Source organism: Arachis duranensis, chromosome 1 (assembly GCF_000817695.3).
Source record: "Arachis duranensis cultivar V14167 chromosome 1, aradu.V14167.gnm2.J7QH, whole genome shotgun sequence".
NCBI classification, from domain to species: domain Eukaryota; kingdom Viridiplantae; phylum Streptophyta; class Magnoliopsida; order Fabales; family Fabaceae; genus Arachis; species Arachis duranensis.
Window position 1 is genome coordinate 10,506,898 of NC_029772.3, and position 12,199 is coordinate 10,519,096.

General features: G+C 38.2%; 2 protein-coding genes across 2 annotated transcripts in view; both read left to right on the forward strand.

Annotated features, from left to right (window-relative positions):
• LOC127745798 (putative disease resistance RPP13-like protein 1) lies at positions 1-9,853 on the forward strand. The gene is made up of 2 exons (XM_052259641.1): positions 1-408; positions 8,801-9,853. The coding sequence occupies exons 1-2, from the start codon at positions 85-87 to the stop codon at positions 9,851-9,853; spliced, it is 1,377 nt and encodes a 458-aa protein (XP_052115601.1). The 5' UTR covers positions 1-84.
• A 121-nt stretch (positions 9,854-9,974) lies between these two features.
• Positions 9,975-12,199, forward strand: part of LOC107476525 (putative disease resistance protein At3g14460) — a 3,468-nt gene continuing 1,243 nt past the window's right edge. Inside the window, exons 1-2 of the mRNA XM_052261559.1 lie at positions 9,975-11,481; positions 11,587-12,082. Of these exons, the coding sequence (XP_052117519.1) occupies positions 9,975-11,481; positions 11,587-12,082 (2,003 nt within the window). The remainder of the gene's footprint in view (positions 11,482-11,586; positions 12,083-12,199) is intronic.

The window sequence follows — 12,199 nt, forward strand, 5'->3', positions numbered from 1 at the left end:
AGCACAGTAGTCTTGCATTGCATTATTGGCTTCTCTATCTTCTAGTCTGAGTTGAATCGTCGAAGCAAAGCTAAAGAAAGAGAAATGGCTGCTGCAATTGTGGGAGAAGCGTTGCTCTCAGCTGCTGTGGAAGCTTTAGTAGGCAAGATCACCACTGAGATATCGGAGTTCTATCGGAGCAAGAAACTTGATGAATCACTGCTGAAGAAGCTGAATGTGACGCTGCTAAGCCTTCATGCTTTTCTAAATGATGCTGAGGAGAAGCAGATCAGCAACCCCGCTGTTAAGCTATGGATGGATGAACTCACTCAAGCTCTCTTTGACGCCGATGACTTCATCGACGACATCGCCACCGAAGCTCTCCGTCGCAAAGTCGAAGCCCGCTATCATCAAAGTGCCACTGATAAGGTACGACTTATATCATACACAAAAGAGATTCATTCAATATAATTAATTACACACCTATTTAATTTGCTGTAACAACTAACAACTAAATAATGCTAGGTAAAGCTTTTTCTCAATCAATATGAACATTTTTTTTAAAAGTATTTTGCATATCTTAGATTTTAAATTTTAAATTTAATCAGTAAAAATAATTAATATTAATCTAGTGCCTCACTTTGGTGACCGATTTTAGCTTAGACATAGGATAGTCGTATAAAAAAATGTGGTAGAGTAAAAAATCATACTTCATAAAACAAATAAAAAAGATTCATTCCTTTTTCTAAAACTACTCTCATATATCATAACACAAACTTGTAGTATAAAATACATATGCTTATGGCACTAGATTTTGATATATAGTTTTCTTTAGCGATGTGTAGTGATATATATATTTAAATAAGAAAATAAGAGTTGAGGATAATTTTGAATAAGATATGAAAGTGTAAATAAGAAGGGATAATTTTATCAATTTGATGGTGACTTATCTATTTCCCTTAATTTTTTTTATACAAATATAAAAGTTAATTTTGAGGCACTGTTATATATATGTATATCTAATTACATAAGGTTACGTGAGAAAAATAACAACTTTTTATATTAATTATATGAATAATCATTTAAAAAGTAGATGTGATTGGAATATTAGACTAATACGTAAATTATACTATTAGTGCATCAAATAAATTGTAAATATAATTAAAATTTTTTATTTTTGTATGTGAATGAGACATTTGTTTACAAAGACTTTAAAAGAAAAAAAGGTGAGAAATTTCTTTTGGTATCATAAACAACATTTTTTAAATTTGGCGTGGATAAAAGAGTTTTGTACATACTATGTTATAGTATTCAGTTCTTTAGGTTGAATTGATCTCATAGACTGAGAGTTTTTCAGACACTGTTATTCCTCGATATTATATTATATTATATTAGAGTGAGACCCGCGCAATGCGCGGAGAGCTAGATTATTTATATTATATAGTATATTTTAATAAATGTTATATTAAAAAATTTTAGAGAATATATTATAAATAAATTTTGAATTTATTTATTTTCAAAAAAGACATAGGTTATTTATATTAGAGTTATACAAAACTGCATTTTTTTTCCATTTTGCGATTTGCATTAACGGCTACACTTTGTCTTGTCTTGCGGTTTTTTTGTTTGTAAATAATGAAAAAAATAAATAAATGAGAATGAAAAACATATAAAAATGTTATATTAAATTTAAAAAATTTTTGACAATTAGTACAAGAGATTAAAAAATAAAAAGTGGTAAGAGTCTTAATATGTATAAGTTGTAGAATTTGAATATTTGTAACTGAAATTTTTTATAATTATTATTATTATGACACTTTTAATGTATGTTTATTGTATTTAATTAGTACTTGATGTTTCAATTGAATAATAAGATATAAGTTTTTTGTTTTAGTTTTTTTAAAACATTTTACTAAATAGTGATTGGTTGATTTTCATCTAGCAATTTTGGGTATTAACTTTTTCGATCTGTCATTACCACTGCAAATCCTTCTACAATAAAGAGAATAAGACATGGTCAAAGAATGATAATCCATTCCAAGTAAATTGTGGAAGTAATACTGTACATGTGGAATAACAATTTGAAAAAGAGGAAGTAAATTGTGAAAAAAGTACTCCACATGTAAAATAACAATTTATAATTTGATGATGAAATATTACAATCGATAGTATATAGGGAGTAATAATTTTAGATGCACATTAATTTTGGTTGTGACCGTTGGACAAAATTATTTAAAAAAGAGAAATACATAAACTTGTGCTACTTGCAATGAGTTCACAATTAAAATATTATTATTTATAACAAATAAATAGGGTTATTGAAAATGATATTGAACAATGAGAAAAGTAAACGGCAAAGTTGAAAATCTTTATGAAGATATTTGGGACAAATTTCCTACATTGGCAGCGCCGAATGGTGACGTTGGTCTAAGACCCAGAATCGAGCTCTGGCAGGGAAACCGCAAGAGGAGAAATGGAGTTTTCCCTGGTTTTTGCAATTTATGTAATGCGGCTCCGCCGGAAATGGACATCGTGATGTACAATTTGTTTTGAGAAAAAAATAATGGCTCATGGGACCGGAAGAGGGTGGAGGAAATAGGATCTTGGTACGGAAAGGTGGTAAGAGTGTGAGAGTTTGAGAAAGGTAATAAGCTCTTTGGTTTTGAGAGCTTTTTGTTGGAGTAAATGTTAATTTGTGTTTTTGTTGTTTTAGAAATAAGGATTGATTTGGAAAAAAGTTAATTAGTTGGTTTTTATTGTGTTTTTTAATTGTTTTTTTTTTGTGTTTTTTTTATGTGAAAATAAAAGTTTGATTTGGCAAGATTTGAGTGGTGTATTCTAAAATTTTGCCAAGTAAGCGTTGATGCTGACATGGCGTTAGTAGAAGAAGAGAAATAACTTAGAAATAATGTGGGTAAACCTATGTACCTACTTTTATATATTAAGAATAGATAGATTGGTTTGGTTTGATAGATATGAGTTCTGATAGAGTGATAGATGCTCTAAACCAAAAAACAGGAAAATGGTATGTATATTGAATAGAGTAATTACGCCAGAAGTACAAATTTAGAGTTCAAAAATAGCTAAGAACAATCAGAAAGAATTCAAGCACATAGTGATTGAGCTCTAAGAACAGAAACAAGATAGAGTTCTTCAGTGTAACAGTAACTATGTCAAAATTGAAGAAAATAGAAAAATCAGAATTCGCCGAATCAGATTGCAGCAGTAGGGTGAATCTATAACCTGAGATATGGAAGTGGGAATCAGCACTGGGAAGGGAAGATAACAAAATAGGAAAATAGAAGGGAAAATTCTATGTAACAGCTGAATGAGAGTGACCAAAGAAAGAGGGTTGAGAAAGAAGAAAATACCACAATACGCCTAGTACCTGAAATCCCTCAACAGCTTGCTATTTGACCTCTTTCTCACGCTTCTTCTGAGGCCTTGAATTTGAGGATCTGCTGCCATCTGTTCCGAGTTAGTTGCAACCTCTTTTGCTGACGTTGCAAGCCTCTCACTTCCTTTCTTGCATTTAGCTATACTCGTATCATTACTCTCCCCATCAAGACCAACCTTGTCCTCAAGGTTGAATTCTGGAAATAACTTGATGAATTGGGCAGTATCCTCCCAAGAGTTATCTGTCAAACCATCCTGGCCCCATTGTACCAAGATTTGAGACACAACTTGATCACCCCTTTTAATTAAACGAGTCTGCAGTATTTTGCAAGGTTCTAAAATCGGCTCTGCATCTGTAGTAGTTAACGGTAGAGGAAAATATGGTGAGGTTCCTTCACCCCGAAATGGTTTTAAGGCAGAGATATGAAACACATTATGAATACGTGCTTCCGGTGGCAACTCCAAACGGTATGCCACATCACTCAACTTCTTTGCTATAGGGAATGGGCCAAAATATCTTAATCCAATCTTCTGATGCTTTCTCAAAGCCACTGACTGCTGACGATAGGGCTGCAGCTTAACCAGCACTAAATCTCCTTCACTAAATTCATAATGTCTTCTACTCTTGTCAGCAACCTGCTCCATATACTGCTGTGATCTTTTCAAATTAAACTTTAATGTGTCCAACAGTTGATCACGGTCCTCCAACAGCTCTTGTAGGGAGGAATCATCTTGAGCTGAAAACTCATAGCGAGCTAACGTAGGAGGTTCTCAGCCATACAAAGCCTTAAATGGAGTCATTTTGATGCTGCTGTGCCAAGAAGTATTATACCAATATTCTGCCCATGGAAGAAGAGTAACCCAACGCTTTGGATTATCAGAACAAAAGCAACGTAAATACATCTCCAATGTCCTATTACATACCTCACTCTGTCCATCCGTTTGTGGGTGATAAGCAGAACTCATTACTAATGTGGTTCCTTGACTTCGAAATAGGTGCTGCCAGAATTTGCTAATGAAAACCCGGTCTCGATCAGAAACAATAGAACTTGGAAAACCATGAAGCTTAACCACATTGTTGATGAATATATCTGCCACTGATTTGCTATTGAAATCATGTTTTAAAGGAAGAAAATGAGCATATTTGGTTAGTCTATCAACAACCATCATAATTACTGAATTCCCTGCTGCCAGTGGTAATGCAGTGATAAAATCTATTGCAATATCCTCCCAAACCTGTGAGGGAACTGGTAATGGTTTGAGTAACCCCGCCGGGGCCTTGGTGTCCACCTTAGCTTGCTGACAAACACAATAGTTTAGAACATAACGCCTAATGTCTCGTTGCATGTTGGGCCAATAATAGATTGCACAAATTCGCTCCACGGTCTTTGCTATGCCAGCATGACCTCCAATAACACTATCATGGTACTCATGCAAAATTTTAGGTATCAAGGAGCTAGTTGTAGGTATCACCAATCTATTCCTCCACAAAAGAAGGTCATTATGGACTGAGTAATTTAAATCCCCCAAAGTGTGATTACTACACTTTTCCATCAGTACTTGAAGATCAGGATTTTGAGCTAAGTCCTCTTTCAACTGCCTCAGCCAATCAGCTCGTGGTGCAAACCAAGCCCAAGGAAACTCCTCGAAAGGGCATCTGCAGCCACATTCTCAGCACCAGATTTGTAGTGAATCTCGAAGTCATATCCCAATAGCTTGTGCATCCATTTGTGTTGTTCTGGAGTGTGTAGGTCCTGCTCAAGCAGCGCCTTAAGGCTTTGATGATCTGTACGCAATATAAATTTCTTTCCTAGTAAATAATGTCGAAATTTTGCCAACGCTTCAGTGATGGCATAAAATTCCCGAACATAAGCTGATTGTTTCTGCAGAGTTGGGGGAAGCTTCTTGGAAAAAAATGCTATTGGATGTTTTTGTTGCAATAGAACTGCACCTATTCCCAAACCCGAAGCATCAGTTTCAACCTCAAATGGTAAATCAAAATTGGGCAATTACAGCACCGATTTTGAGCATATAGCCTTTTTAAGTTGAGTTAAAGCCTCAGAAGCTTCTGTACTCCATACAAAAGCATCCTTCTTTAGCAGATCTGTTAAAGGAGAAGCCAAGGAAGCGTAGCCTTGAATGAATCTTCTGTAGTATCCAGTAAGGCCAAGGAACCCTCTAAGCTGTTTAACATTGGTGGGCTGTGGCCAATCCATAATAGCCTGCACTTTAGCCATTTCCATATGTACTCCACCTCCCCTTATCGTATGTCCCAAGTAATTCACTTCGGATGAACCAAAAGTACACTTGGATAGTTTGGCAAAGAGAGACTCCTGTTGCAACAGCTTTAAGACCACTTCCAAGTGCTCAAGATGCTTAGTAAATCCATCACTATAGATTAGTATATCATCAAAGAAGACAAGCACGAATTTTCGAAGGTAAGGCTTAAACACCTCATTCATTAAGCTCTGAAATGTAGCAGGAGCATTGATGAGGCCGAATGGCATAACCAATCATTCATATAATCCTTGATGTGTTCGAAAAGCAGTCTTGAATCTGTCATCAGGGTTGACTAGTATTTGGTGATAGCCAGAACGCAAATCCAATTTGGAAAAGATATTAGCCCCAAATAATTCATCTAAGAGTTCATCGACAGTAGGAATTGGAAATCCATCCTTTACAGTGATGGCATTTAAATCTCTATAGTCTGTGCAAAATCTCCACGTGCCATCCTTTTTCTTAACCAAGAGAATTGGTGAAGAGAACGGACTCTTACTAGGCTGTATTATACCCTCCTGTAGCATCTCATTCACCATTGATTCTATCTGAGACTTCAAATGATGAGGGTAACGGTAAGGGCGAGCCTTCACTGGTTCAACACCCTTAATTAAAGGAATTGCATGATCTTGTGACCTCTGAGGGGGTAAACCCGAAGGCACATTGAATACACCCGCATATTGCTGAAGCAATTTGCCCAAAGCTGGGTTAAGTGAATCGGGTAATTGCAATAGTGGAGCTGCAGGCACCGTCGAATGTTGGACCTCCAAAGTAAACATCTCAGCTAGTGCATCAGTAGAGAGCATTCGTCTAATATGATGGAACTGAGCCTGTGACGAAGGAGCTGTTTTGTACCCTTGAATTGTGATAAATTTTCCATCATGCATAAACCTCAAAAAGGAAGAATCATAGTCAGCAATATGAGCTTTAAGAGATTCTAACCAATTGGATCCAATGACCAACTCACCCCCTGCAACATGAAGAACAAAGACCTCAGGGATGCTGATGGTATTGCCCGATATAGTGATGTCCAAACTGGGAATCACGCCTTTCACTGGCAGAATTTGAAAATTACCAACCATGACCTTAATACCAGGAGCAGGTTCAATTGGTAAGTTCAGAAACTTGGCAATACGGGGTTGGATAAAGCAATCCGAGCTCCCCCCATCCAATAACGTGTGCACCTCATGTCCATTAATAACAGCAGTGAATCTAATCATAGCAGGTCCCCTAGTGCCATGCATGGCATTGTAAGAGAGATGATGGGCAGCAACCTCCTGTTCTAGAGCCTCCAAAGTAAGATCAATATTAGTGTCATTTGTATTTTCAGGGTCAGCATCAATAGAATCATCCAATTCAAGGTGAAGTTGCAGGTATTGTTTATTGGCGCAGCGATGAGTAGCTGAAAATTTCTCATCACACCAATAACACAAACCCTTATCCCTCTTGTTCTGTATCTCAGCAGGGGAAAGCCTCCGAACCGAGTTCTTCGATGGAGGTAAAGCTGAGCAAGGCGCAGGAGTAGGAAGAAGAGGTGGAAGAGGACTCTTCGGTAGACTGCGATTCTGCTGGGAACCCGAGTAAGAAGGATTCACCGAGCGAGGTTAGGACGTAGTATAGGTGGTTCTTGGAATCGAAGCAAACTTCTCCTCCTGCATTCTAGCCAAGGTCAAGGCGAGCATCAACGAAGGAGGGCACTGAGCCTTCACTTCTCTGCGAATATCAGCGCGTAACCCACCAATAAAACAATCCTTCAAAGCCTCAGGAGGTGCAATATGAGATCGATTAGCCAAGGCAACAAAAGCAGCGTAATATTCACCTACAGTACCTTGCTGTTGCAATTTAAAGAGGAGTTCTCTAGGCGATTCGAAAAGAGAAGGGCCAAACTCCAATTCGATTGCTCTCTTCAACTGTGTCCAAGAACGAAACTGGGCCGATCGTTGAGACATTTGAAACCACGGAATCGTAGGCCCGACCATGTGGATTGCAGCGATCCCAATTTGTTCATCGTCTGGCACTTTGAAAAACTCAAAGTATTGATCCATGGAGAATATCCACCCCAGAGCATCTGAGCCATCAAACTTGGGCAAATCAAACTTCACTCGGCTATGCTGAGCCAATCGATTCCCATTATCCACCCCGTGACTAGAGTTCGAACCATGGGAGAAACCCCTCGATGGAGAGCGAGATCGAGATTGTTCTTGCATGATTTGCGTCAACGAGGATTGAATGGCGTCAAACTTCAAGCTCGTAGCCTCTGTGGCTCTCACGCGTTCAGCACGAGTCTCATCTGAAACCTCCTCGATGCGCTGACCCAAGCGTTTCAGCTCCGCCTCCAAAGTTTTGAGCCTCGTGTTTTCTGCCATGGCACGATGAAAGCACCAAATGATAGAGTGATAGATGCTCTAAACAAAAAACAGGAAAATGGTATGTATATTGAATAGAGTAATTACGCCAGAAGTACAAATTTAGGGTTCAAAAATAGCTAAGAACAATCAGAAAGAATTCAAGCACATAGTGATTGAGCTCTAAGAACAGAAACAAGATAGAGTTCTTCAGTGTAACAGTAACTATGTCAAAATTGAAGAAAATAGAAAAATCAGAATTCGCTGAATCAGATTGCAGCAGTAGGGTGAATCTATAACCTGAGATATGGAAGTGGGAATCAGCACTGGGAAGGGAAGATAACAAAATAGGAAAATAGAAGGGAAAATTCTATGTAGCAGCTGAATGAGAGTGACCAAAGAAAGAGGGTTGAGAAAGAAGAAAATACCACAATATGCCTAGTGCCTGAAATCCCTCAACAGCTTGCTATTTGACCTCTTTCTCACGCTTCTTCTGAGGCCTTGAATTTGAGGATCTGCTGCCATCTGTCCCGAGTTAGTTGCAACCTCTTTTGCTGACGTTGCAAGCCTCTCACTTCCTTTCTTGCATTTAGCTATACTCGTATCAAGTTCTTCCATTGAATTTGTTTATCAAGGATTATAGCGACTAAATGAGTTATGATGAGAAATTATATTTGTACCACTCTTTAATATATCATTAAGTGTACATTTCACTTATTTAATATAAATTAAAAGATATTTTTTTTTACATTCTTTCACTATATATCAATTATTTTAAATGATCATGTTTTTGTGCAACTTAGGTGCGGAAGGTCCTCTCCTCTGCTTTCAAGTGGTCTTACCGAGAGATTAATTCTAAGATGCAGAAATTGTTTGAAGAATTAGAGCATTTTGCAGAGAGAGCACACAACCTTCCATTGAAAAAAGGTGTTTCTGGCAATGTTTGGCGTCCCACACCTACAAATTCTGCTATGGATGATTCTACTATATGTGGCAGAGATGATGAAAAACAGAATCTGAAAGATTATTTACTGTCAGAAGACGCTGTTACTGATGGTGGCAGTAAAATAGGAGTGCTTGCCATTGTTGGCATGGGAGGACTTGGAAAAACAACCCTTGCTAAACTCCTATACAATGATGCTCAAGTTAGAGAAAAGTTTGATGTGAAAGCATGGGCATCTGTTTCCAAAGATTTTGATGTTTTCAAGCTGGCAAAATCTCTTCTTGAATCTATCACATCTGCAGCAACAAATTTGGTTAACTTCGATGCTTTGCGAGCAGAATTGCAAAAGAACTTGTCTGGTAAAAGATTCCTGCTTGTGTTGGATGATATATGGAATGCAGGTTATGTTGATTGGACCAATCTGATGCAAATTTTTTGTGTTGGCCAATTGGGAAGCAAAATCATTGTTACAACACGACATGAAAGAGTTGTGAGTGTTGTAAATGCTACACAGACCTGCCCTCTAAAACCACTGGTGATTGAAGATTGTTGGAGTTTAATTTCAAAACATGCATTTGCAACACATAAATGCACTGAGCAGTCCAACCTAAAACAAACTGGAAGAAAAATTGCCAAAAGGTGTGGTGGCTTGCCATTAGCTGCAGTTGCATTGGGTGGTGTTCTTCGCACAAACTTATCAAATGATTACTGGAATAAAGTGTTAACTAGCAACCTTTGGAATCTGACAAAAGAGGATGTGCAACCAGCTCTTCTATTGAGCTATCATTTCCTTCCAGCTTCTTTGAAACAATGCTTTGCTTATTGTGCAATTTTCCCAAAGAACTCAGAGCTGCACAAAGAGAAGTTAGTTCAGCTATGGATGGCACAGGGATTTGTTTGTGTCCCAAAATGAGAAAAGCATTGAAGAAGTAGGCGGTGAATACTTTGATGAACTAGTGGCAAGGTCATTGATACGACGTTCTGCGGATGGGGAACACTTTGAAATGCATGACCTCATCAACGATTTGGCAACCATGGTTTCTTTCCCATATTGTAAGAGGCATGACAATGAAATGCAACTCGGAAATCTAAACAAAATTCGTCATTTATCTTATGATAAAAGTATGTTTAACCATTTTGGCGAACTTGATTCCCTTCATGGATTGAAAGGCTTCCGTACACTCACAGCATTACCGTTTGAATTTGAGTCCCGGATCCCCGGCCATTACCTAGCGAATGGGGTATTGCATGAGTTGTTGCTAGCATTGAAACAGTTGCGGGTGTTATCACTGTCAGACTACAGGAATATCACTGTTTTGCCGAATTCTATTGGTGATTTAAAGCATTTGCGATACCTAGATCTATCTTGCACTCGAATTGAAAGGTTGCCTCCTGCAATATGCAAGCTCTACAATCTACAGACCTTGTTGTTATCTTATTGTGTTGCTCTTACTGAGTTGCCTGAGGAGATGGGAAAATTGGTGAATCTACGCCACCTTGCTATTGATTATTGTTGGGTTCTTACTAAGTTGCCTGAGGAGATGGGAAAATTGGTGAATCTACGGCGCCTTGATATTGATGGTACTGATTTGCAGGAGATACCCGTAGAAATAGCCAGACTAGAAAATCTGCAAAGTCTGAGTGGTTTTATTGTCAGCAAACAACAACATGGAGTGAAGCTTGCAGAAATGAGAAAATTTCCCAATTTACAAGGTAAACTCTGCATCTCAAAACTAGAAAATGTTATTGATCCGTCTGATGCTTGTCAAGCCAATTTGAAGGAGAAAAAGCAAATTGAAGAGTTATCATTGGAATGGAGTGATTCCATTTTGGAAGACTCCCATCAAGTTGTACTTGAACATCTGCAACCCTCAACTAATTTGAAGAAATTGACCGTTAAATGCTATGGTGGAACTAGTTTCCCAAATTGGTTGGGTGATTCCTCATTTGGCAACATAGTGTGTTTGAGAATTGAAGATTGTCGTCATTGTTCTTCAGTGCCACCTCTTGGACGACTACAAAGCCTAGAAAAACTCTTCATTTCAGGTATGAGATCAGTGAAGAGTATTGGGTCTGAATTTTACGGAAGTAATTCCCCGTCATTCCAACCGTTTCCCTCCTTGGAGACTTTGGAATTTAAATCGATGGAAGAGTGGGAGGAATGGAACATGATAGATGGTATAACTACTGAGTTCCCCCGTCTATCACACCTATCTCTGAGAAGGTGTCCGAAGCTGAAAGGAAATTTACCCAGCAATCTTCCTTGCTTAATTGAACTTGAAGTAGAGGATTGTTGTGTACTTGAATCAGAGTTTTCAGGAGAAGTGGATAACAGAAACATAATGAGACGAATGAATGTATTCAATTTTAACTCACTTCAACAATTATGGCTCTATGAAATTCCTTCTCTGACGTCCTTCCCGAGCAATGGTCTGCCCAAAGCGTTAAAGACACTTTTTATCCGAGGCTGTGAGAGCCTTGAATTCCCAACTCATGAGTTCCTTCACAGTTGCAAGGCACTTGAGGATCTGGATATAATACGTAGCTGTTGCTCGCTGACGTCATTTCCCTTGGGTTCTCTCCCTGTGCTCAAGCATCTTGTGCTTTTTAAATGTAAAAATTTGAAATCAATTTCAATTTTGGAAGAAGAAGCAGCAAGCCAATCTCTCATGTTTCTTGAACATCTCGAAGTATATGGGTGTCCTGAACTGGAGTCGATTTCCCTACCGGATTCGTCCACTCCTAACCTGAGTTATTTTGAGGTAGATAAATGCGACAAGATTAATTCATTACCAGAACCAATTAATAATCTCAGTGGCCTCCAAACATTATATATTTGTGATGTTCCGAATTTGGAATCCATTGCAGAAGAGGGTTTGCCTATCAATTTAAGGACACTAGTTGTCGGCAATGAAGAAGGGGTTTACAGCAATACAGATATCACCAAGTGGGGCTTGGACCGACTCACTTCTCTTTCAGAATTGAGTATTAGAGGTGAGTATCTGGTTAAGAAGCTGATGGAAATACAAGTGCCCCTGTTGCCCAATTCTCTTCGGATGCTGGAAATAGAAGGAGCACGTGAAATACAAGATTTGGATGGGAAGTGGCTTCAGCATCTCACCTCTCTCAAATCTCTCGAGTTGTATGAATGTGACAAGCTCAAGTCACTGCCAAAAGAAGGGCTGCCCTCCTCGATTTCAAGTCTACAAATTCAGGGATGCCCAATGTTAAAAGCAAGTTGTGAGAGAAAGAAAGGGAA

Bases quoted from the DNA above. Each gene is read 5' to 3' on its own strand.
- LOC127745798 (XM_052259641.1), top strand. From the start codon at position 85: ATGGCTGCTGCAATTGTGGGAGAAGCGTTGCTCTCAGCTGCTGTGGAA. The intron at 409-8,800 runs GTACGACTTATA...TGTGCAACTTAG, and splicing joins ATCAAAGTGCCACTGATAAG to GTGCGGAAGGTCCTCTCCTC.